Source organism: Idiotropiscis lumnitzeri, chromosome 7, assembly GCF_059441095.1.
Source record: "Idiotropiscis lumnitzeri isolate Australia: NSW breed Sydney's pygmy pipehorse chromosome 7, RoL_Ilum_1.0, whole genome shotgun sequence".
Taxonomy (NCBI): Eukaryota; Metazoa; Chordata; class Actinopteri; order Syngnathiformes; family Syngnathidae; genus Idiotropiscis; species Idiotropiscis lumnitzeri.
In genome coordinates, this window is record NC_142397.1 from 2,734,337 (window position 1) to 2,759,337 (window position 25,001).

The following is a 25,001-nucleotide window of genomic DNA, read 5'->3' on the forward strand; positions in this document are numbered from 1 at the left end:
TCACAAGGTGACCATGGTAACTAAAACGAAAAGGTTAAAATAATGCTTTAAGTGAGAGCGCTTCCTCTCAGTTTCTACTCCTCTGTTCTCGTCAACTTAAGGGTCGGACACTCAATCGCTAGCCATCCATAGGCTATATATATTTTTAGTAATATTTAGTTTGTAAATCTGTGACCTTATTGAGACAAAAATCTGTTATTTTGTTGGTAAATTACTGAGGTAATTAATCTAAAAGCTAGCTAGCTAGCTTCTCATTTAAGCAAATGTTAATTTGTACACTCAAGTTAGTTAGTCAATACAAAACTCATTTCATTAGTTTGTTAGTTACATAATGATGTGAATGTTGATTACATCCGTTATTCTAACTGTCACATTCTTGACACAAAGTTTGCTTAGTTAGTTTGCTCATCAAATTTTATTTTGGTTGTGTCAGTTAATTTATCCAAGTTACTCTGTGACTGAATTGATACAAAAATCAGTTTACTCTGTTCGTATATTAATTAACTCATGAACACAATAGTTAATTATTGCAAAAATCTGTCCTTTTGTTACTGAATTAGTTATATCATTGAAAGTTAGCTTGGTAGCTTGCTTTCTTACACACGTATGTGTTCATTTGTTTCGTAATATATCGTAAAGTTAGTTATATAAATTATCCTAAGGTTAATTACATAATTAATACAAAAGGTAGTTCATTGCCACAAAAGAGAGTTGCTTGATTAATTATTAGTTTGTCAGTTTGTCAGCCGTGACACATTCCCATGTCGGTGTTTCCAAGCAAATTTTCATCAGCAAACGAAACCGACGGATTTTTGAGCAATTCCCCAAGACATCTTAAATGAAATGTTAGCCTTGAAACGTCTGATTTAGGAGCTTATTTCCACATGCTGAAGACTTTGGGGCATTTTTACTTCCTGTTAGAACAAGAATTCTATTGATTTTTGTCTGATTTCCCCAATCCCTCCCTTGAGGGACATCACTTCAAATCGTCTGTTTGACTCCGAAACAAAGAGGCTGGGACTAATTGGAATGTCGCCTTCTAATCTTGCGCGTTGGGATAATGGAGAACTAATATTTGAATGTGTCTAGCTGAATATTTAATGCGCAAAAAAAAAAAAAAAAAAAATCTGCCTTGGGTAAATATAATGCACGATTTCTCTTCAAAGCCGCCCTTATCGTCTTTTTTCATTTCCCCGAGGTTGACTCTTTCCCGCTCATTTTTCCCTATATTTTTTTTCCTCCGCTGCTGCTCATCCTTCTCTCCCGAGGGCCGCCTCCATGCGAGACAAGTGTGTCAGGAAGTGCGTGGGGAGGCAAAGTGCTGATGAGGCCAGAAGTAGCCCACCGCTGCAGTGCCCTGATTAGCTCAAAAGCACAGCGTGAACCTGCGTGAACCCTCCCGACACGTCTTTTTTTTTTGTTGTACTTCAAATCAAGGATTCTCCATTTTTTTTTCCGTTGGACTACGAGTAAAAATGTTTCTCCTCTCACCAATTAAACCTAGCGTGTACCTCGCTTTGGCTGCCTCCAAACTGGTCAGCTCGTCCTTCCGCTCACCTTGAAAGAAACGCCCGGACAGACGCCACCTGGAGGCTCGGTGGTGTCACGCCGGCCCGAAGCCCCCTTTCGCATTCGCTCAGCGTCAGCCCACATCGCTCGACCTGACACGTCAGTTTCGGCCCGGCAGGAATGGCGGCGCCTTGAAACGAGGGTTAAATTGAAATTGCATCCACGAGTATGTCGCTGAGATCAAAAGTTGACAATTTGGTGCGCGGAAGTGTTTTGTCGCAGGACTTGGATTTGGCCAGACTCGACTCTTAGAGAGAGCGCATAGGCAGCTTGAGTGATTCGGAGCTTCTCGAGCTCATTAAATGTTAATCAAAAAATCTATTTTCAGATGACTTTCAGATCTATCATGAGGATTTGAGGCCGGCGCTCGTGAGTGGAATTATCTGCCGTTAGATGGAGGATTGGGATGGCCTTAGAGGGGTTTTAGTATTTTAATATACAGCTCTGGGAAAAAAAAAACTGAATTAAGGGATCGCTGCAAAATCATCACTTTGTCTGATTTGGCTATTTTCTGAAATATTGTAATAGAATAAATCATATTTATTTAATTTCATAAATTACTGGCAAATTCAATCTTTATTTGCAATCTTTATTTTTTTGTACGTTCTCTAGACATCTCTATATGTCTATAAAACATAACAGAACAGTAAACTGTTTGCTATTTGTGAGGAATAGGGACAGAAAAAAATGGGAGGAATTGACACGCCCCCTTTTTTTTAGTTTGAAAAAATATATATACGCAAATCACATGAACGTCCACACTTCCACTAACAACCCAGGCTAAACTCGGCTTCTTTTGAGAAATCATGTGGCATTTAGGAGTACTGCAAAAAAATATTTTAGTTTTTCAGTGAATAGTTGGTGATTAGGTTTCACATGAAAAAAAGCGTTTCTGTACCGAACATGGCATCCAAATCTCCAGGGCACAAAGCCTTAATTGTGGACGGGAGAGCTCTATTTTTGAATTTGTGAGGCGGGCCTTGTATCTCGGTGGCTTTTTGCCAAACATCCACTATCCAGTTGCATTATTCATGGCTCACGTGCTAGGAGGAGTCCTCCTCTCCAGGAAAAAAGCCCGCTGGAAGGAGAAGGGCGGGCTTGGCTTGTCATTACATGCATGCCGTGAAGGGCATGTGAAAGAAGACCACCATGTTGTCAAAAATTTTTTTTAAAAAAGCCGTCGATAAAATGATGGCGGGATGGCTGGGCAACTTCATTTCAGGTTGATTATTCAGATTTGTGTTTGTGGCATTTTTTTTGTTTTAACTTCATAAATTTGGAAAACAATCAATCAATAAATACAGAATTGAAAATGGCAAAAAAAAAAATGTTGAGTCCCTTTTTAAATATTTCCCCGTCACCTTCCAGATGAATTTTGGCCATCAGCCTGGACCGGTTGCCAGCCAATCGCAGGGCACACAAAGACGAACAACCCTCTGTGCAATTTAGAGTGTCCAATCAACCTGCCGTGGATGTTTTTGGGAATGTGGGAGGAAACCGGAGTACCCGGAGAAAACCCACACAGGCACGGGGAGAACACGCAAACTCCACACACAAGAATCAAACCCACAACCTCTTTTTAATATTTTTTTTTCAGTTATTAAAACAATCTAATTAAATTTGGTTGTGGTTCTGTTAACAACTCATTCCAAAACTCAAATCAGTCAAATTAATCGATTTTCAAAAGCAAATTCACTAGGTTATGTTTTTACCGTTATTGATCAAATTGTATAAAATGACCCATCAAACGCTAATGGACGCGAGTCTGTCATAATGATAAACGACCTAGAAGTGACTTTTGGGACACCCTTTTGTCACATAAAAGGTGAATGGATTTTTTTTTTTTAAATGTAAACCAACAAGAAGAGAGAAAAGATTTGTTGTATTTGCACGAGGAGGAGGTATTCAAATGAGCCACGAAGCTCCCGTTTAAACCGCAATTTCAACACAGTTATTTTGGTTGGCGATGGGGAGGAAGACGATAGCGTCGGCGCACCGAGGGGGAGCTGGGGGGGGGGGGGGGGCACAGCACAGCACAGCGGGGCTTTTGTCTTCCTCGCTCATTTGCATACATTAAAAGCTTCCTCCGCCGTGCGTCGTTACATCCTTCTTCGTCGGCTGAACGCGCTGACTCGTTTACAGCCGTGGCGCTAATCGCACCCAAAAGTGGATGCTTCATATTTCCTGCTCTGATATAAGGTGTTTGTTGCCATAGCAACGCAATAACAGCACCGCTCCTGGGAGTCACCGGGCCAAATTGCAACGAGAAAGTGTTTACCCAGTGGCGATATCATGTAGATAAATGTTATCTGATCAAGTGTGCCAGCATGGAAGTAAAAGGCCCTCCTCGCGCTGCTGTTGTGCGTGTGTGTGTGTGTGTGTGTGTGCGTGTGCGTGTGCGCGCGCGCGCGCGCGCGCGTGTGTGTTTTTCCCCACTGTGGGAACCAGTTTTGAGTCATTCCCGCCAGCTGGCACACGTTACACGGAGATGACTCACGGCCCGAGGGCCTCCGGAGCCCGATCTCTTGTTTGCGCTCTTAACAGTTGTTTGGAACCACATCCGCACAAATTTAATCAAGGTGAAAATGTTGGCGTGACGCACAAGCCTCCTCTATCGATCAACCTCCGCCCATAATAGAGGCAAAAACGTTAAAAAAAACAAACAACGGACGTTTGGACAATGTTCTCGTCAGAGTTAGTTAAAGTTCAAGCTCATTTCGCCTAAAATTCTTCAAATTAAAATGGCCCGATTTTTTTGTTTAATTCCATGCATGGGTCCTTAGACGTATTTTTGTACCTCCTGTTATGATGGACATCTCCACTCAGGTTCGGACTGGGACTCGTTTTCAACACTGAAGTTTAATGAGGCTCTGCCAGTAAAATGAAGGCAGCTAACACTGCACTTTCTGTTTATGCTCTTATTTTGAAACCTATTCATAGCACTTCCGGTGAACTACTTGGTGGATCACATTAACTTTACTACAAAAAACGACATTCGATGATGCTTTCCCATCATGCTTTGTTGCCGTTACGTTAAGTAATTTATGACTTTTAATTTATATCAAAATGGATCCACAGGGTAGAATTTTCAAATTCTTCACATAATGTCTGTTTTGTGTTAATTGGAACGGTGGCAAAATGTTTCTTGTAATTCAAAATGGTAGTAAACACCATATAAATAAAAACAATGAAATTCATGAGAATAAAACAATCTTTCTGAATAAGAAATCGAGGGGAAAATTAACTAATAATCCATTAAAAAAATAAAATAAATTAAAAAAAATAACTGATACTGAGCCATGATTGGTTGCTATCTCAGCCCTGAGCTTCAGTGATGTAATTTTCAGTCAACAGAAGTGACAAAATGGCCGCTCTGCGATATATAAAAATGGCTGGATTTTACTATTTAAATTATATTCCACAAATGCAATAGTAATCAGAATGCCATGTTTTGAGAGTGGGGCTGTATTGAAGATATTCTTGCCCCCCCCCAAACAAAATGTTTGCGGTGATTTCCCCTTTAAATGCTCCCTATTGTGTTTTGCAGCTTCAAGGGTCTTTACGGCGAAAGCTGGAGGGACACGCCCCCAAGCACAACTCCGTCTCCTGCAGTTTCTCCGGCTCCGACTTCAAGCGAGTCCGGCTGGAGGCCGGTAGCGGTAATCTGGGGCGAGGTCCGTGTAACCACAATTTAAGCCACGCCCACTCATCGCAAGCCCCCTCAACTCACGGCAAGAACTACGTGATGCCGGACGTGTTCGACGCCACACTGAAGGAGATGAAGAAGGAACCCGCCGAGGCTCACTCGTCGTGCGGCCGCTCCCGCGCCGACGGCGTCTTCGACTTCAAGGACGAGGGCGGCGGTCAGATCGACCCGGAGCTGCAGGACCTTTTCGATGAGCTGACCAAGTCGGTGCCACCCCTCAACGACTTGGACTTGGAGAAGATGCTGAAGCAGGACGATGCCTTTGGTTTGGACCTGGGCCGCCCTGGCTCGACGGGGTTGTGCTCCCCCTTGGAGAGGCCCATCAAGATGGAGCGCTCGCCCGATTACGCTCAAGTACACAGCGGCTCGCCGCAGCTGCGGCCGGCCTCAGCGGGGCCCTCGTTGGTGCTGACCGCCACCTCAAGTGGGCAGAAGGCCGGAGCGCTGCGGTCCCTGCCGTGCTGGCCGGAGATCTCCCACGCGGAGCAACTGAAGCAGATGGCAGCCAACCAGCATCAACCCGGCTTGCTTCTCCACCATCAGCACCATCAGGCTCCGCCCCCAGGTCTGGCCGGTTGGGGCCCCGCGATGGGCCCCGTCTTCCAGGACAAGGGCACACGGCCAAGGCTCCCCCAGCAGAGCAAAGGTGTCAACAACTGTCTTTTCAAACCCAACGGCATCCACCAGGTTGAGATGAAGCCGCTTGCTGCCAAGCCCGCGTTGCACTTCAGTCCCAAGGTGCAGCCGCCACCGTCGGGGCACATGATGCCCACGATGCCCAACAAGACCACCAACCTTCCGCAGCAGCTTTCACCCCCAGACGTCCAGAACCAGACGAATCCGCCGCCTCCGCCGCTTCATTTCCAAAATCAGCAGATGTCCTCATCGACGGCTCTCCTCCACGGAGGGACTCTGCCCTTCAAACTGAGCCAACATCACCAGGTGAGGGCGCTGTTCGTAAATTGAGAAAGAGGAAGAGAAAGAGAGAGAGCGAGAGAGAGAGAGATTTTTTTTAAGTGTAATTGCTCATCACTACAGTAGGTGGCAGTTGCGCTCACATTTGTTCATTTATCTTTTAATTTCAACCAAATTGATGCACTTCAAATCTTTTCTGATACATACTAAAAACATTTATTAATTATTCTTTGTTGTAAGTTGATCTGGTACTGATACAGTCACAGCGGAGATTTGGTGGGGCACAAAATGTTGTTTTCCTTCTGTGGCGGTGAAACAGAAACTGCTTGAGCTGCATCTTCCCGCATTTTGACAAAAGACCTACTTTAGCAAACGTCAATGATGCAATGCGGTTTGTTCTCGGACCTGATGGGTTTTCTCTCAACTGTTTTTGCGCACCCTCCATCTCCGAATATCTGTTCTCCCCTCACAGTGTTTTTGACGCTGACGCAGTTTGCCAGCGCACGGTGCATTAACATGCAAGATTTCTCATTTGTGGGCGCCGGCTGGCTGTCAGGCCGCTGATATGCGCAGCAGGATTTGCTAATAGGAGGTTGTTGGCTGCGAGGGACAAGTGGTGGAAAATGACAGTAATCTGCTTAGCCTGGTGCCCGAGGTTGAATCGCTGATTTTTGTTGATGAGGAGGAGTGTGGTGGTGGTGGGGGGGGGGGGGAGCGGATTTACACTGTCCCCGCTTTGCTGTATCTGTTGCTGCGTTTGTGTGAGCCATAATGTCAGCACACTACAAACACTGGGTTAGAAAAAAAAAAAACCACGGCTTTGTTTATGATGAATTGTGCATACGTATGAACGGGTGTCTTTGTGTCCTGTCATTGGCTGGCGACCAGTCCCGGGTGTACCTGGTTTCTCGCTGAAAGTCAGCTGAGATAGGCTCCATCTCACACTTGACCTTAAAGAAAACAAAGCTCGACAGAAAAGAGATGACGTGACACTTGTATTGGATCACATGACATTGTGTACCTAATGAAGTGTCCCGCAAGTGTACTCATGCAAAAAGGAAAGAACCAGTTTGACCGTCCTACAATGTTTTATTGACACTTCACACAAATTAATCTGAAGGTGCCCTTGGAAAATTTCTTGAATGTATTTTTTTGTTTTGGTGATGAGATTAAAAATAAATTTTGTACTCCACACCAAAAGGGGGCAGCACATGACCAGGCGGCGTAGTTCACATGATCCAAAAATTATTATTATTATAAATATTAGTTCTAGAATATAATTATAATTATTATTGGTTTGATATTGTTTTGTATTTATTTTGTCATTTTAATCTTTACATTTTTCTAAAAAATATTCATTATTTAAAAAAAAAAAAATTAACTGATATTTTACTGTTAATTATTTTTATTAATAATAATAATGATTTAATTACTGTTAGTATTTATTTTTCTTGGTTTTACCTTGCAAGCACGTGCAACATTTTACCTTTGTTATTACAAGACAGAAAAAGGCCCCTGAGTGTTCCGGCTCAACGTGACTGTTAAAATCATTTAAAAAAATAATTTAAAAATCACAGTAAAAACTTCAATTTGAACAAAAAAAAATCAATGAATAAAATAATGTACTGTCACTTTTTACGCAGATAACTATAAACTATTCATACAGCAAATTTCAGGGAGGTTACTAGAGTTAAAAAAAAAAAAAAAAAGGTGGGGGGAAAAAAAGCATCATACGGTATCATATTTCTTTTTTTTTTTCTTTTTTTAAACTTGACCCACAGCAGTGCCGTTTTTCATAAGAGTAATCCGCCAATTGTCACGAGTAGACGCCATTTGCAGGTTTCTAAAGTCCAGCTAATGAGGAGAAAGAGACGTCTCTTCCCACACTCAAGTGAATTAGTAATGCGGGAGACACCAAGGTCCTGAAAGAGATTTCACCCCCAACACACACACACACACACACACACATTCTTCCCACCGAGCCAGTCGTGAGCGCCGCTGCTGTATTAGATTTGATTATTTTGCACTTTTGGTGGTGAAAAACGGTGTTGGAGAAAGTACAGCAGGGCCCGGCTGCTCAACAAAGGGAAGCAGAGGGGGATGATGAGTAACACTTTGGGAATGTTGGAGCATGAGGAGCGAACGTACGCTACTATACGCTCACATTAAGGCTGTTTGGAAGAACAATATGCTCACTTGAACTCTTTACACGCACATTCGGTTGACATTATGCAGCTTGTGTTGCTTATCAAATTCAATTTAATTACTTTAAAAAGTGATAAATAAAAGTGTTATTTTTTTTTTTGGCGGATAGATTAGAATAGAATTGCCACTGTTACAGGAGAAGTGAAATAAAATTTAAAATAATATTTAGTGTGTTGTGTGGTTTATTCACATTTCTAGTTTTCCTAAAATTAAACACGTGGCTTTTTTTTAAATGAAAAAAAAATCAATCACAGGACTGTAGAATTGTTTTTATTCTTAAATTTTTTTAGCTATATCATTTCATGTTTTTTTTTTTTTTTTGGGTGGGCACACTTTATGTATTTAATGCACACTAACAACTGCTTAAAAAAAGGCCCTGCTAGCTAACTGCTAGCTTTCGACTTGGTAGCAATTAACATCAATGTCATGTCTTTAGAAACCTTTAACAATTTAGATTTGGAATCAAATGTTGGATTCCGACAATATCACATTATTGACGGCATTTATTCTTTATCGTCTGTGGAAAAAAGTGGAATATCGTCGCAGCTTATTCAGTATCATTGTTACATTGACAATAAAGTCAAAGAAGAAAATGGCTTTAGATTGTGCTATACTGCCCCCTGTTGGCCAACGTGAGCACATCAGTGGGAGCATCACAACGAATTGAATTGAAGCATGAAGATTGTGTGACTGTGACATCAGTTCCAATATCGATATATGATCTTAAGCATCCTGTCCCAGTGAATAAACTTACGGCTTGTTAGCAGCAGATTCGTTTGGGATGTGAGGGGGAGTGTGAGGAGGGAACGCTTGATTCCTGGGAAAGCGAGTTGCGGCCAATTGCAGATGCCGAGGCGCTCCCTGGGGACGGCGTCTGAGGAAGTGCAGTGTGAGAGCGGGCAAGGGCGGCCGTCCCGAAGCCCGGATCGCTGTCGGCCGCCTGCGCCGGCCGCCGGGCTCTCTCGCTCATGCCACATGTGGTTTGCATTTGTGACGAGAGAGCGAAGTGGAAGACAAAAAATAAAGAGAGGAGTGGATGGGGGAGGAAACGTGGAAAAGAGTTTCATGACACATCGGCGTTACGCAGTTGTTCAAACCAAAGTGGGCTCAGCAAAGAGTTTCAAATGAGAATGTCAAGACAGGGCGAGTGTTTAAAATTTGGGTTTCAAAGAGGTTCCAAGCCGGGGTTGTGGTTTCAAAAGTAGGGTGTCAAACCTACCACAGTTGTGATTTAAAATTCGGATTGTACGCCAGAGATGGTGTCATGCGCACATGGTGCATGCATGTTGACTTGGATCTGATGCACATGACGCAATTGTCCATCCCTCTCAGATGTGTGTGCGTGCGCGCGTGCGTGCGTGCGTGATGGTGTCACTTGTTCCAGTGGACGCCAGACTGCAGCAATAAAAGCACAATAAAAAGCGTTCTGGCGTTGGCACAATTTTCCTGCTGTCTCAGGGATTTTTTTCCCCTTTCGTGGCAATGAGGAAAAGAGGAGAAGCTTGACGCTTTCTGTATTTTATCTTTTCTCTGCATAGGGCAGTTCAAATCAAAACAGCAACGTCTGTGGAGGAAGCGCAAGACATTTGTTGAACATTGTCTCCCTCTAGTGGCTAAACTTCTTTTATTGCACCATATCGTGAAAGCACGGCTCTATGATTTTTTTTTTCTCTCGCGGGACTAAAGGGATTGTGGAACATGATTTTTTTCAATTCATTGTATTGCTTTTTTTTATTTAAAAAAAAAAAAACAACAAAAACTTTGAATTAGCAACAGATATTACTTACAGGGATGAGCACAAAGTGGGTGGTCATGTCAATCATGAGAGAAGACTGTTATGCAAATCAGCCCCATTGTTACGTCACGATCTGACAACGTTTTGAAAGGTTATAGTCACATTTTTCCAACTAGACGGATCTAATTTAACGCGTGTGTTGTTGTCAGGGTGTCCCCTCCGGACCGAGGTTGGCCACGAACGGAAGTGTGGGTCTGCCACGCCCACCGCTGCCCCCCCACCCGCTGAGGGCTCCCGCCAAAACTTCTGCAATGCACCGGCAACTTTCCCAACCGCTCAGAGCTGTAAGCGTCTTAATTTGATTTGGAGTTTTACACTTTTTATTAACGTTGCAAAGTCAATCTTCTGAGGATTAAGACATATTGGTTCAAGAAGGATTTTTTTTTGTCTGTTGCTTTGAAGAAGAAATGATAGGATCAAGATATGTTGTAATTTTAAAATCATAAATGATCATTTTTAGATAAAATTATTAATCTTTTGAAAATTAATTCAGATTTTTTTAAAGGAAAAACCTGACATTTTTGCGAAGAAAAAGTATTTGGACTATTTTGGATTAAAAAGAAAAAAGTTGAATCAAAAAATGTCCTACTTTCCGAAAAAGTACAAAATACCAGAATAATGATGTTGTATTTTTTTCCCAAGATAAATGGTCATAATGCAACATTTCTGTCAACTGTTAATGTAAATTTTCTCCCAAAAATACCGGAGAACTTTTTTTTTCAAGAAAAAAATACTTTTTTAATCTTTATTAAATATACTTATTTTGTGAGAATTCCAGTAAAAAAAAGCAAAATGTCTTTGCAGGAAAAAGACAACTCAACCGATCAGTTCAACCGTCATCTCACCAGGCCACCGCCGGATTACAAAAGAAGCGTGGTGGGCGGGAACATCTTCCCAGGTGAGCTTCACTTCATATCACAAAAAAAATAAAATCAAATCAAATGACTTAAGATAGAACTTTGGAGCCTTGGCATACTCACGTCTGGTCGGTCAAAAGTCAAATTACCGAAAACCGGCATTTATGTAACATGGGTTCATGATTCTGTACAAGCAAGATGCATTCTGTTGGGGCGCCTCGTCCTCTCACTGTTACGGGCTTTGCTGCCATCTTGTGGCACCTACCTGCAATTACAACCCCCTTTTTTTTCAGATTTTCAAGATTGGCGACAGGGCTCTCTGCCCCTGAATTTAAATTCCGATTTTTTTCCGTGAAGAGATACAGAATTTTTTTCTGCATAAAATCTTGACCTCCTAAACTCTTGGCATTGTCTTGGTCTCAACCTCCAGAAGTCTTGTTCCTGTCTTTCTTAAATTATCTGTGGATTCTTGCTATTTATTGTCACTTGCAAATCGCAATTTTTGTTAAGATACATCCTAAACTTTTGACTCTAAAAATGTGGTCTCCCTCATCTGCTCAGGTACAAATCCATCCCCGTCTTCCAGCGCTGTCCCCGAAAAGGACCTTCGTTCCATGTCGTGCCACCTTGCCAGTGGGTCCGCTTCCGAGTTGAGCTCGTCAGACCACCGCTTTGACTGTCAACCCCCGTCCTGCATCGGACAATTCCCCAATCCCAACCGAATGCCGCTAAATCAAAATAAGGTGCGATTCCTGGGCCCCAACGCGCAAGGGAACTCCTTCGGGATGAGCAACGGAGCAGGCGGGCCGCTCCCGAGGCCCACGGCTGACCCGCTTTCCTCCCGGGTCGCGGGACAGGCGGCGGGGGCCATCACAACCAACGCGTCCAACGTGAGCTGGTGCTCGGCAGGCAATCCTGCCGGACTGCTGCAGAACCATCAGTACCAGCAGAGACCCAGTGGACCTCCCAACCAGGTGGCGCCGGACCTCCAGATGCAGATCAGAGACACAGGGTCCAGACCCGCCCAGCACAATCTGAACCAGCCCTCTCCGGAGCAGCGGGTTCCGGCCATGGGGAACTTTGCAGAAACTACTTCGGGCAGCTACCAGAATGGTCGCACCAACCGCGTCACCTTCGATTTCCTGCCCGAGGGCGACAACACGGTCCCGGGTATTAACACGGACTCGGACTTCATAGACTCCCTACTCAAGTCGGGCTCAGGGAACGACGACTGGATGAAAGACATCAACCTGGATGAGATTCTGGGAAGTCACACATAAGCACACATAACTATTGATACGTTTCAAATTTTATACACTCCAAAATGTTTGTTTTCCAAGTATACTTCGATATTTTGTATTTACTGTGAAAAGGTTTTGTGTCCTCTGCTACTACTACAACTACATGCTGTCATTAGACCTTTTCAAAATAAACAAGAGGTGGCAGGGTACTTCCTGGGGGCAAAAATGATCACTTGAACTGACGATGATAAAAACTTGCTGTCTTTGAGTGATTTAGCAAAATATTATGATTAGGTTGGTAAAAAAAAAAACAGCTGCGCCATAAACACGTGGTCGTATATAAGATGGACGCACGGTGCCGATCACTCGCCGTAGTGAGACGTGAAGCCACTGGCAGCCATCTTGCGTTGCTACTTGCTAAGTGCGGCAAACTTGAATACGTTGATTTCTCCGCGCCCTAACCCATAAACAATGAAATGAAAGCAAAGCCTAGCAAGACGCTGTGAAATGCAAACCTAAAATAGAGAGATAATATGCTAATATTGAACAGTTGATCCAAAACAGTAAAGTTGTTTGTTTGAGAGGCTCTCACTACTCCATACATGGATCTTAACATAAAATATGCACTGTTTTTTTCAGCAAAAACTGAACAGTTTTCAGTGACATTGGCAACGCAAGATGGCTGCCCTCTGGCTTCCGCCACGAGAGGTCAATAGCATCTATATAATGCTAGCTAACAATTCAGCAACATAAGAGCCATAAAACGGTTTAAGTTTTATGTTCCACTGCGTTTCTTTTTTAATCAATTTGCCTGATGTAGCAACTTCTTTTTAACTGCCTCGGACGTATACAAGTGCTGCGATAGGAGCTTTTGCCACCCGGAAGTACAACGTTTGTGTGTGCCGTCTTGGAGAAAAGGTTTGTTAGATTGGCAAAAAAAAAAAAAAAAAGGAAGTTCACACTGTGAAAACGTTGCCGTGGTTTTGCCTTCAAGTTCATTCATAACAGATTTTTATTATTTTTTAACTCTTGTCAATGTTGTGAAAACTTTTTCATATATGTGGTTGCTTTTGGATGAAATTTGAATAATGTAACCATTTTTTCCATGTGCTATTTAATAAGTATCGGGATATTAACAAAAGTACTGTAAAATACAATAAATAAATCGAAATGTTTGACGAGTTTTTCACACTTATTTTGTTGAATAAAAATATAAGTAACAAATAAATAACAATACATGGCCATTTCATTAAAAAAAATAAAAATAAAATAAAAGCAACTCATTATACATGTTTATTTCTTTAAAAAAAAAAAGTGCCTTATACCGCAACCAGACCAGTGCTGTAGCACACTAGGCCACCCCAGGTGCCGGGTTAACAAAAACTGAATTTTTAATGATTTTTGTTTAAAATCCGGTTTAAAGGTCAAATTCCACATTTCTTTGGCCTTTTATTTTGAAAAGCCACATCAGATTTTAATCAAAGTACTCTGGTTAGATATATGGGGCCTAGCATGCTTCTGGTCTGGTTGGCAATTTTCATTTTTTTTAAGAAATGACCATGTATATTAGTAGTCCAATTAATTTGTTGAACTGCAAAAAAAGGCACGTGTCACCTAGTTACTGGCGAAATGTTGTACTTCATTCCTTTTACCACTGGAGGTCAGCAAACTGCCGTTTTTTTTTTATTTATCGAGGCTTCGTCCAATAGTCACGCGGGACAAGGTCGAACAAAATGTACTGCAGTCAGGCCAGCCTCCACTCGCAAAAACGAAGTCAAGGCAGCCGCCACTCTTATTTTCAATACTGTGCAACACGGTGCATTACGGTAATGTGCCGATCACGCTTGTTGATGGCAACCTTCAAAATAAAAGCTGTGAAACTCAAATATGCACGTCAGTGGTTTTGAATACATTGAAAGCCAAACGCCAATTTAAAACCCGTCTTTAAAACTCAAATTATTCAAACCCTACTTTGAAACCCTAATCCTACTTTGAAACCGTACATTGAAACCCTAATCCTAACTTGAAACTCTAACCCTAATTTGAAACCCTACTTTGAACCCTAATCATAATTTGTAACCGTACATTGAAACCCTAACCCTTGCTTGACACTCTACATTGAAACCTTAACCCTAGTTTGAAACCATACTTTCAAACCCTAATCCTAAATAAAAATAAAACCTACAGTGAAACCCTCGCCCTCATTTTTTTCCCCTTCAACAATATTTTCACAATAGTTGAACTTTTTATGACTTTATTTGTTGAAGATTAAAAAAAAAAAATCCAAAATATTCTTCCAAAAAAATATGACTTCATTCTCAGAGTCCAACCTTTTCCCACAACACGCATAAAAGTAAAGGCCACACACGGAAAGTATTACCACAAAGTATATACTTTATTTCAAGCCAATTTCAACGTTTGTATATGAAGGGATATATATTTTTATATATATAGAATGTAACAGATTTTATGGTTCTAAAACACATGCACATATCTATCAAAAAACAAAACAAAACAAAAAGAACAGATCATCACTGAATATAAATTCATTTCATGCGCATTTAGAAAACTCTAAATACCCCAAATCTTTTTTTTTCAGTTTTATTTTCTTTTTTCGCTTCGTTAACTGGTGTGATTAGTTCTACGGCTACGATGATAACCGCCGACGATCTCAACTTGGCATCGAAAACCGCGCGCTAAAATAAGCATAAAATCAACGGCGAGTCGCATCCAAACTGAAACGCGTCGCCGTGCAATACAAGCACTTGTAGTGTACCACTCGTTTTTGTTTTTTTTTTGTTCTCACCAACATTGTCCATCTTCCAAAGCGTCGATTCAACCGATCAGGAAAATCAACCCTACAAAGACGTACACATAAAAAGTGTTCTTTTGCTCGAAAAAAATGGTTCCATCAAGTTCCAAAGTTAAATGCTACCGAAGGATACTGAAGGTTAGCCATCAAAGATTGCGGTGTAAACATCGGAAAAAACTCCAAATCGCAAAAATTTGTTCAAATCTCAGGGTTAGTCACTCGCAACGACCACCAAAAAAAAAAAAAAAAAAAAAACTACAAACAAAGAAATAAAAAGACACAAAGGTAAACCTACTACGATTTGTTTCTCTTCTCACTAGCTTATGATACATTTTTTTTGTTCATGCACAGGCTGATTAACAAATCGCTGTGAAAGTGGAAGCAAAATGACCAAAAAAAAAAAAAAAATCTTTGGAATCGGACACAAGTCCTGACTGAAATCAGAACCGAACTGTTTCTCGATTGTTCCTCCAAAAAAGAAAGAAAAAATGTGTTCTCTCGCCCCAACCTCGCCGTCGACATGACTTTTAAACCGGCTCCAGCACGTCCCAGCTCTCCATCAACGTCTTTTCATATCATTCCGTCAACATATCGGCTTTCTTTTTATTGATTTTTTTTGTGCCTTTTTTTTTAATGTTTTTGGTTAATCAGGAATATTTGCCGCTGAAAGACACAAGCTGGTAATATTTGCGATGAAACAACAGGCCACGAGAACCACCTATGTTGTTTCTAGGGATGTTCGATACCAATACGAGGATTCACTCTTTGAGTACTTGCCGCTACTGAGTACCGATACCTCGAGTACTTCTTATATAGAAAATTTAAATGAACACAACGACAAAAAAAAAGTGATTTTTTCTTTCTGACGCAGATGATGTGTCAAACTGGCGCGAGGATTTATTCAGATTTTGTATGCCTTCGGTATCGATGGCCGGTATCGATATGAGTACTCGATACCTTAAAATAATAAGACCCTGGTATTGGTACTTGCCCATCCCTAGTTGTTTCTTCATGTGGTGAAGTTTAAAAAAAAAAAAAAAGTAAAAAGAAAAATCTAAACTATCATACACATCTTGCCGAAAAAAAAAAAAAAAAAAAAAGGGCCTAAAATTACGAAACGAGAGATAAAAGCCGGTAAGACTGCGATATAAAGATGCTAAAAAAAATCCCTACATCCCGTTACAATGCATTTAAAAATCAACTTGAAAGAAAGTGAAGAAAGTTGTTCGTGTTGCTCGCCGTCTGAAAACAAAAGCTGAAGGCACTTAATCTAATGACAAGAAAAAAAAAGTTTAACTTAGACACGCTGGCACAGCCAAGCAGCGATGTGGTCGCGCCCGCCCCCCCCCCAAAAAAAAGTCACCTGTCCTAATTTGGGGGCCCTTTGACACCTTCATTCCAAATCCGTATTGTTGTTCAAATACATCATTTTTGGTTCCCCGAGCAGGAAAAAGAACAAAAAAAAAAGTCAGAGGGTGAAGTGAGATCAACTGCAGGAGAACGAGGCGCTAATGGAGAAACGGGGGCGACTGGGGGTGTGGAGGGGGGGGGGGTTAAAGACGCCCGAGATGGAGCTTCGGGGACCCTTTGCGTGATTGTCTGCTCATGGGCCAGCCTTGAAGACACAGACAAAATAAAAAGGAGGACAGAGAGACAAGAAGAATACTGCCGCAGAGTACGGGAAAAGTCCAGACAGGCTCGCTGAAATGTCTCGTCAAAAGCACGCTGGAGGAGGATGAAGAGGAGGAGGAAGAGGGGGGACCCCCGCCCCTCCCCCCCGAGCTCCCCTCTATAACCACGTGAGGAAGCTCTCCTTGTCGATCTTGGTGGCCGCCAGAACCGACTCCATATCGTTGAGGATTTCGGAGCTGAGCGCCTCCTGCAGGCTGGGCATCAGCTCCTCGCCCTCCACCGCCATGCTCTCGCCCTCCAGGGTGCCCAGGTCCACGTCCGTCCCCGGGATGGCGTCCAGGTAGTCCGGGAAGCGGCTGGGCTGCGTGCCGATGGAGCTCGGGAGCGGGTCTCCTGCCGGGACACATGGGAGGGCGGCGTTAAGGGTGGCGCTAGCATGCTACGTGGCCATGTTGTTATCTATCTGCAGTGCCAGACGAGGGCTCCCTCTAGTGGCACCTTAAAGAATCAACTTTTATGTTTCCTTATTGAAAGCAAGTTAATAAGACTTGCGTTTGTAATTACAAATGTAGTTGTTTTGCATTTATTTACATTGCATACGTTTTTTAAACCTTAAATTCTAACTTTGAAACGCTAACCCTTATTTGAAACCCTAGTCCTCGATTAAAATCCTACTTTCAAAACTTATCCCTAATTTCAAAACTTAAACCTAACCCTAACCCTACATTGAAACCCTAACCCTAGTTTGACGCCCTACATTCAAAACCTAGCCCTCATTTGAAACCCTACTTTGAAACCCTAACCCTAATTTCAAAACCTAACCCCACTTTGAAACCCTAACTCTAGTTTGAAGCCCTACTTTGAAACACGATCCCGTTTGAAACCTTACATTGAAACCCTAACCCTACTTTCAAAACCCTAATTTGAAACAGTAACTCCAGTTTGACGCCCTACATTCAAAACCTAGCCCTCATTTGAAACCCTACTTTGAAACCCTAATTTGAACCCATAAGCCTACCCTGAAACCGTAACGGACCTTTTTTTAAACCCTAATACTTTGAAATCATACTTTGAAACACGAACCCTACTTTGCAAACCAGTCCTACTTCGGAACAATGACCTGACTTTGAAACTCTTACCCTGCTTTGAACCTGGAAAACCCGAGTGTGTGTGCAGGTGTGTGTGTGGCTTTAAAGGGCAGGGGCGGTTTAGTAAGTGACCTAGGTGTCAACCAATGAGAGCGTAGAATCGGCTGGCTGTGAACTAACAAATTGCTTTTTTTTTTTTTTTATAATCGACTTAATCGAGTTACACGATTAACCATCGCAGCTGCAGATACTGGTGCGTTTCATTTCCTCGAAACCCGTTTGTGCCTGGTGGCGTGCGTCCTCACCTGTGTCCATCTCGTCAACGCTGTTGAGGAAGTCATCGGGAGTGCGAGGGACGCTGTAGCTACTCATGCTCAAGCCGCTGTCCGTGCTCTCGTCCCTGGAGTGGTACGTCCCGCTGAAGGGCACAAAACAGGAAACCGACAACTGTTGGTAAAAGTTTGGCGTCGGCCACGTAAACGCCAGCGCCGCCGGACGCAGTGGGGAGGCGGACCAAGAGGGACAAAGAAGAGGCGACATTTGACGTGCTGCACTAATTAGCAGAGGAAAAATATGTAGGCAGAGTTCAGCAGAGCCGCCATGAATGAGGCCATTGTGAGCGTTGGGGGTTGGGGAGTGGTGCCGGTGGGCGGGGGGAGATTAGTCCGGCCTGTTTACCCGCTGGACCTCGTGCTCCCGGGCCGCTTGATACTCAACTTTTGCTCACGTCGACGAGTGGGGGCGCTCCTCACGGCAAGGCGAGGCAGCTTTATTTTTGTTATCGCGCATTTCATACACAAGGTCACTCAATGTGCTTCACGTCATTAAAAAACATTTAAAAGCATTTGCTAATAAATAACATAGAGTGCAAAAAGCACAATTTTAGAGAAAAAAAAATGATTTAAAAGACTTAGCGGCACAACCGTAAAATGCCGCTTCACCATGTTTGCTTTGAACTCTGGGTTCCACTAATTGATCCGACTGGGTTTACATTCAACGAGCATTTCTTGGATGTAGCGAATCCCTTTCGGAACCAACCTGTTGAGGAATGGGTCCGAGCTGTTGGCGGTCATGGTCCTGGCGTCCTGGGCCATCGGGGAGGACACGGGGTTGGTGCCGCCGCCGTCTTGCTCCATGCTGGTGGGCAGCTGGTTCCTCAGAGCGAGCTCCTGCGGACCGCCAAAGACCGACACTCGTCAAAGAGACGCTTTTGGGCCATGTTATGACAGCTGCTTGGCGGGTTTTGTTCGTGTGAGCAAGTGTGCGGTCCGGAGAGCTTAAAGGTTTGAGGTGGGGCAAAATCTTAAGTGAGAATTGATAGCATTAAGTGTTTGCCACTAATTTATTTCTATACGATACGAGTGTAGTTTGGGATTTTTTAAAATTTTTTTTTTTTTTTAGTTAGTTTTGATCTTTGTTTGTTTTTTTTTAATTCATTTAGTTTTGTTTTGTTTGTTAGTTTTTTTTACATAGTTTTTATTTATTCACAAATTTGGTTTTTATTAGTTTTGGATTTACTTTTTTTTAGATATAACAAAATGATTTTTATTTATTCAAAAATTTTGTTTTTAATCAGTTTTAGACAGTTTTAGGTTTATTTTTTTGCGCACGGTCCTATGGCACGGCAAATTTTAAGTATGATTTTATGAAAGATTGACAGCATTAAGTGTTTGTCGCCAATTTATTTTTACAGGAAGTATGAGTCTGCAGTTTGGGATTTTTAAATTTTTTTTATTTTAGTTTTTTTTGTCAAATTAAATGTATTTTGCTTCATTTGTTAGTTTTTTGGGGGAAAGTTTTTATTAATTCACAAATTTAATTTGTATTAATTTTGGATTGTTTTTATATATAACAAACTAGATTCTTTTTATTGAAAAACTGAGTTTTTAATTTGGTTTTATACTTAGTTTTAGTTTTTTATACATAACGTATATTGAGTAATTGTCGAGTGCAAGATAAAAAAAACACAATAAATTTTATTGTGTAAAAAAAACAAAAAAAACTGTTTTCCCTGCCTTCTTCTTTATGGCAGTACAGTAATATTCAATAAATACTTTCAAAACCACTGCAAGCTATCTTAACAATTGTCTCCAGTCTGGACTGTCCAATCAGGTTTTGTGTGTGCACACACTTGGGTCAACTTGAAACGAGCCGTGCGGCGACATGGTAAACAAGTCACGGGCGGCCCTCATTCATCATCATCATCATCATCATCATAAAAGTGCGCCGGGACGCTGCCTTGAGTAAACTCCTGAACTCGGGTGCCGCGCAGCCCTGTGAGGAGGCGGCGGCGATGTGTCACTAGGAAGTGGTCAAATTACCACGGATGAGTCACGAGACTTTGCGGCAACGTGGCGTAACAACGGAGGCCCATCAAAGGCCGGGTTTGAAAGTTTGATCCTCCGAGTGGGATGAGTCACGTTGAAAAGGTTCTTCCAGACGTACGGCGCTAAAACGAAAGCGCTTGCTTGCCCGATTACGCACGACTTGAAGAGACATTTGAAACATGTGCTTGCTTAAGGGGATGTTTACACGACACGCTTTTTAACTGAAAACAGATTCCGCTTGTCAAGAGCAAAACAAGAACGATGGACTGCAAGCACTGATTTTCTGCTCGTGGACATTGACGCCACTTCCTGTAAATTGCCCAACGGTTACATTCCTCCTTCCGGCCTGATTTTAGGATGTTACCGACTTTCGAGGTTAGGAATTAAAATTGGTTTTGACTTATTTTTGCTTTATTTTACTTTTTTTTTTTTTACTTTGTGTGAATGATTTTTTGGGCTTTATTTTTTGTTTTACTTGGTATTCTTTTTCTTTTCCAGCCCATGAAAAATGTACTTTTTGGCTTCTATATCCGTCAATGGTAGCGAATGAGTTAATTAGTTTCAATTGCGTGATTTTCTCTTAACAATATGCCGGGCGTCACTCAGATACACAATATTTCTGTTTATTATTTTTGATTTTTTTAATAATTACGGCCTAAAAGCATTCTTCATGAAGATTCCTCGCCTACCTGAGATTTGGTCCAATTAAAGGCACTGACATGACGGACGTACCTGCATAAATAAAGTCATTTTAATTTAGAACAAAAGGCCGGTTACGTCATTTTCGTCCCCCAAGTACAAAAGGGGAGAATATAGTTGTTACTAAAATATTAAATTTATTGACTTATTTTTTAATAAAGGCGTCTTTTTGAGAGTAAAATGTGTAATATTTTGAAATTCATTTCTCTTGTTAAGACATTTACAGCAAGGTAAAAAAAAAAATAAAATAAAAAAAAAATAAATAAATAACTTCCCTCCTCATAACCTTTCAACCTTTTTCTCAAGAAAATACAAATTTGTCATGAGAATGTTACGACATTTTCTCACAAATGGGCAACTTTTTGATTTCCAGGCCATTTCGGGCTACACGTGGCAACTCAACTATGTTTAATTCGCGTAGGGATCAAGATCAAAAGTTTCAAAGGCTTTGAGCATTTCCACATGCACACAATTTGTGAAGAAATTTTGTCAGCCCCAAAGTGGAACGAATCCGTATTTTCTTTTTTTTTTAAATGCGTGGACATCAACAGCCCCGACGCTGACCTGAGGCCTTTGCCGAAGCAACTCCTGCTTCAGCCGCAGCCTTTCCTTCTCCATCTTCTGCAGCCTCAGCTGGTTGACGCCGCCGAGGGTGCCCGAGGGCAGCTGGCCGCTCGGCTTCACCGGCGCGCTCTGGGAGATCCTCTGCTGGTTCAGGGCTGCGAAGACAGCGAAGAGGAGAAAGAGCATGTTGAAATATTAAAACTTGACAAGCTTGTCTGCGATCTATCGCCGTTGTTCGATTTACATGACCGCATGCCGTGTACTTTCATACGAGCAAATTAAAGGCCAACAAAGAGCTTGTATGTTGAAAACTTGTACGTTGGGTCACTCCTATCTCAAGGCACCACTGGAAAGAGCAGCCAATTATCACGACGACATTGAATACACATCAAGAAGCAAGCTTCCGTTTTTTTTGGCGCACGTGCATCCGGAACTCGTGTTAAAAATAGCCCGCAGATAATCAAAACGCTGTCATGTAAACACAGCCGAATGTCCGTCATTTCCGATTTCGCCGATTCATAAAGTACATGGCTCGATCTCTTGGGAGGTTTGTGAGCGTCAGTGTGGCAATGCCGTCAGCGCTTGGTGACGTTTCGGAAAAAAAAACAAAAAACAGCACAACAGGACTTACAAGTTCACCTCGCAGCCTTGCAAAAAAGGCTGGAGGCGAGCCAGTACAGCAGGTTATGTCGGCTACAGGAAGTCCCGACGCGAGTTTTTTTCAGCACGCGCAGTCCCAAACCAGCACGATTCCTGTAAGACCTGATCCCCGCCCACTCGCTGACTAAGAGAGGCATTGTTGCATCAGTCGTGACTTATCCTGTTCATTGTGTCTTTTTCTTTTCCATGCAAACAAATGTGATTGGAGCCGTGCAGCCGGCCAACGCTTCACTTCATTAGGAACACTTGCGCAATCTGGAGACATTCAGTGACGGAACTCGACAGATCCCGTCTTCATCAAGATAATGAAGCTCGGTTTGGATGGGATCTTTCTTTTTTTTTTTTTTTAAATGCAATCTTGTTTATTTGCATTGTTGTGACGAATTTATTGTCTGGATTAATTTTTTTTTGGGGGGGGGTCAGCAACAGGAAGTCAGCAATTCGGATTGACAAAAGCCATTTTGAGCAAATTCCAGCACTTATACTTTGATGAATTCCCACCAGGGAGTTTGTCCAAAATGAGCCCCGAATTCCAGCCTTCAACAACAAACAATCCCAAAAATAATTCTTTTGATATTACTCACATCGTATGTTTGTCCTGCATGTCATACCAAATCCACAAAAATGATCAAGTCAACTCAAGTTGTTGTACAGGGCAGTATAAGACTGGGCAAGCGCAACGTAGCCTTGACTGCCATCTAGTGATGAATTGTGATATTACAACTTAAAAGGAAACAGTGGAAACCTGGTACTTGCGCGGGGATTCTTTGAATAGCAAAAGCCGTGCATAATTGATGCCCTTGAAATGCATTGGGGGGTAATTTTTTTTTTTTTATTACATTTTTACATTTTGCACAACCCCTCCCAAACACAGGATAAGAAAAAATAAAAAAAAAAAAATCAAACAAATTGCGACTTAATAAGCGGCGAACCGCAAGTATTTAATTATTATTATTATTATTATTATTATTTTCTTCAATAGGCCCGCGGGCAGCCAGTTGCCCAAGCCTGGCCTACTTGGTGTCCCTAATTTAGTGGTAAGTCACCGTTCCCTTCGGCTGCAATTGTGTGTGGTTGTCAAACAAGCTTGCAACACAGTGACACATCACAACAAAAGTTGTGTGTGTGTGTGTGTGTGTGTATTGGAGACACAGCGGTTCCTCTGCCCCATCTTTGTTATTATCTGGCCTGTTGATGTTCATAAACATGAGTGGCGCTAATCTATGCATGCTAAGTGGGTCACGGTTGCATTTCGATCATCCAGACAGGCAAATGTGGCTGACCATAATGCGGGAGGTGTTTGCTTATGCGCCGGACAAAGCTCTGACGGGGCCACAATTTTCATGCGGTGGGCTTCGGTAGGGGGCCCCGTCTCGCTCTCCAAGGGGGCACCTTCCTCATTACCATTCAATCACTGTCTGTTGACACTAACCCCACGGCCGAATGGCGCGTCGCCTGCAGGGTACTCCCTGGGAAGCCCACCAGCACCCCCCGCCCGACTCCCGAACGCATCCATCCATCCGCCTCCCACTCCTGCCGAGCTGCCCCCACCCACACAGTCCCGGAGCCGCCACCCCCTCGCCTCTCCCACACACAAGCAGTCATGGGAGAGAGCGTTACTTCTTGCCACACATAGTGAAGGCCTCGTTTTTTTCTGCACGTATCCTTCCGCCAACTTGGGCACTAGTTAACGCAGGGGTGGGGAAGGTTCATTTTTAAGCAACCACATTTTACGGACTATAAGCCGCTAATTTATTGCTAAATTTTGAACCGGGCGGTTAATATAACGGTGCGGCTTTTCTGTTGATTTTTCTTTTACCAGTCGGGGCGCTCTATAGTTCAGAAAATGCGCAAAATAAATCTTTTTTTTTTTTCTTTCTCTTGGATATGTTCTGTTTTAATGAGCAAAGTTGTTGCCGTGTTAAAAGGCACATTAAAAAAAATAATAATTCAACATAGAAAACTGCAGCTTATAGCCTGTATATATTTTTTTCTTTTTCAAAAAAAGAGTTGCTATGGCTTATAAACAGGTGCGCCTTATGCTCCGGAAAATGCGGTGATATTTTATTTTCTGAAAAGTGCATTTGTTGCGTCTCTCCAACAACAAGTTGACATTTTTTCTTTCTTTATGTATTTTTTTGCTCATCTGCCAATGACAAGATCCATCTGTCAAATCAAAAGCGGCTTTCGACTACGAGCGTTTGCCCACCAATTGCAGTTACATATTCCCCCCCGGCCACCACACTCCAAAATATAGACTGTAGTCATGTGGTCACAAAAAGCAAGGCAAAAATAAATTAAAAAAGAGGCCGTTCAACTGCTTACAACGGCAGCAGCGAAACGGATTCAAATACTTTGGCATCATTGTTAGAATTTGCGACGCCTGACTCACTCTTAATTGTCGATGACTTTTTTTGGGGGGTGTTCGTTAGAAACCCGTTAACTCGTTGCCAAACAATTTCAGCTAGGTTTCGTGGAGAATTTTTTTTTCCTTCTGGAGCCTTTTTCAACACCATCATAAAAAACAATTATGAAATATGTAAATTGTAAAACAGCAAAAGACATAACAATAGATGAGTTTAATCCCGGGAAAAATTCCAGTGAGATTTTTAGCACCGCTATAACAAATATAAATATAAATATAAATATATAAATTTGATGCCGATCCGGATAAAAGTGCTTATCCGAAATTGTAAAAAGTCCATATATTTTTACTTTCGTTACCATCACGACATTCTTTTTCCTTTTGCTTCTCAGTGAACACCGCACAAACCTTAAAAACTACTGTTACGTCTATCGACATGAGGCTTGTTTGGCCTTGGCGGAGGTCAAGCGTTCCGAAAAACTCGAACCAAACACTCGTCAAACATGTCCTTGGAGGCATACGTTTGGAGTGAAAATGATGTCATGAAACAAAATAAAGGCCTGCCT

The 25,001-nt window shown here is 42.2% G+C and overlaps 2 protein-coding genes across 2 annotated transcripts in view; one reads left to right on the top strand and one right to left on the bottom strand.

Annotated features, from left to right (window-relative positions):
* Positions 1–12,497, top strand: part of maml2 (mastermind like transcriptional coactivator 2) — a 29,561-nt gene extending 17,064 nt beyond the window's left edge. Inside the window, exons 2-5 of the mRNA XM_088301514.1 lie at positions 5,117–6,217; positions 10,340–10,474; positions 10,995–11,088; positions 11,609–12,497. Coding sequence (XP_088157640.1) covers positions 5,117–6,217; positions 10,340–10,474; positions 10,995–11,088; positions 11,609–12,327 — 2,049 coding nt within the window. The 3' untranslated portion in view covers positions 12,328–12,497. The remainder of the gene's footprint in view (positions 1–5,116; positions 6,218–10,339; positions 10,475–10,994; positions 11,089–11,608) is intronic.
* A 2,165-nt stretch (positions 12,498–14,662) lies between these two features.
* Positions 14,663–25,001, bottom strand: part of yap1 (Yes1 associated transcriptional regulator) — a 31,457-nt gene continuing 21,118 nt past the window's right edge. Inside the window, exons 5-8 of the mRNA XM_088301332.1 lie at positions 21,411–21,565; positions 18,859–18,989; positions 18,126–18,238; positions 14,663–17,125 (exon numbers count right to left, since the gene is read on the bottom strand). Of these exons, the coding sequence (XP_088157458.1) occupies positions 16,890–17,125; positions 18,126–18,238; positions 18,859–18,989; positions 21,411–21,565 (635 nt within the window). The 3' untranslated portion in view covers positions 14,663–16,889. The remainder of the gene's footprint in view (positions 17,126–18,125; positions 18,239–18,858; positions 18,990–21,410; positions 21,566–25,001) is intronic.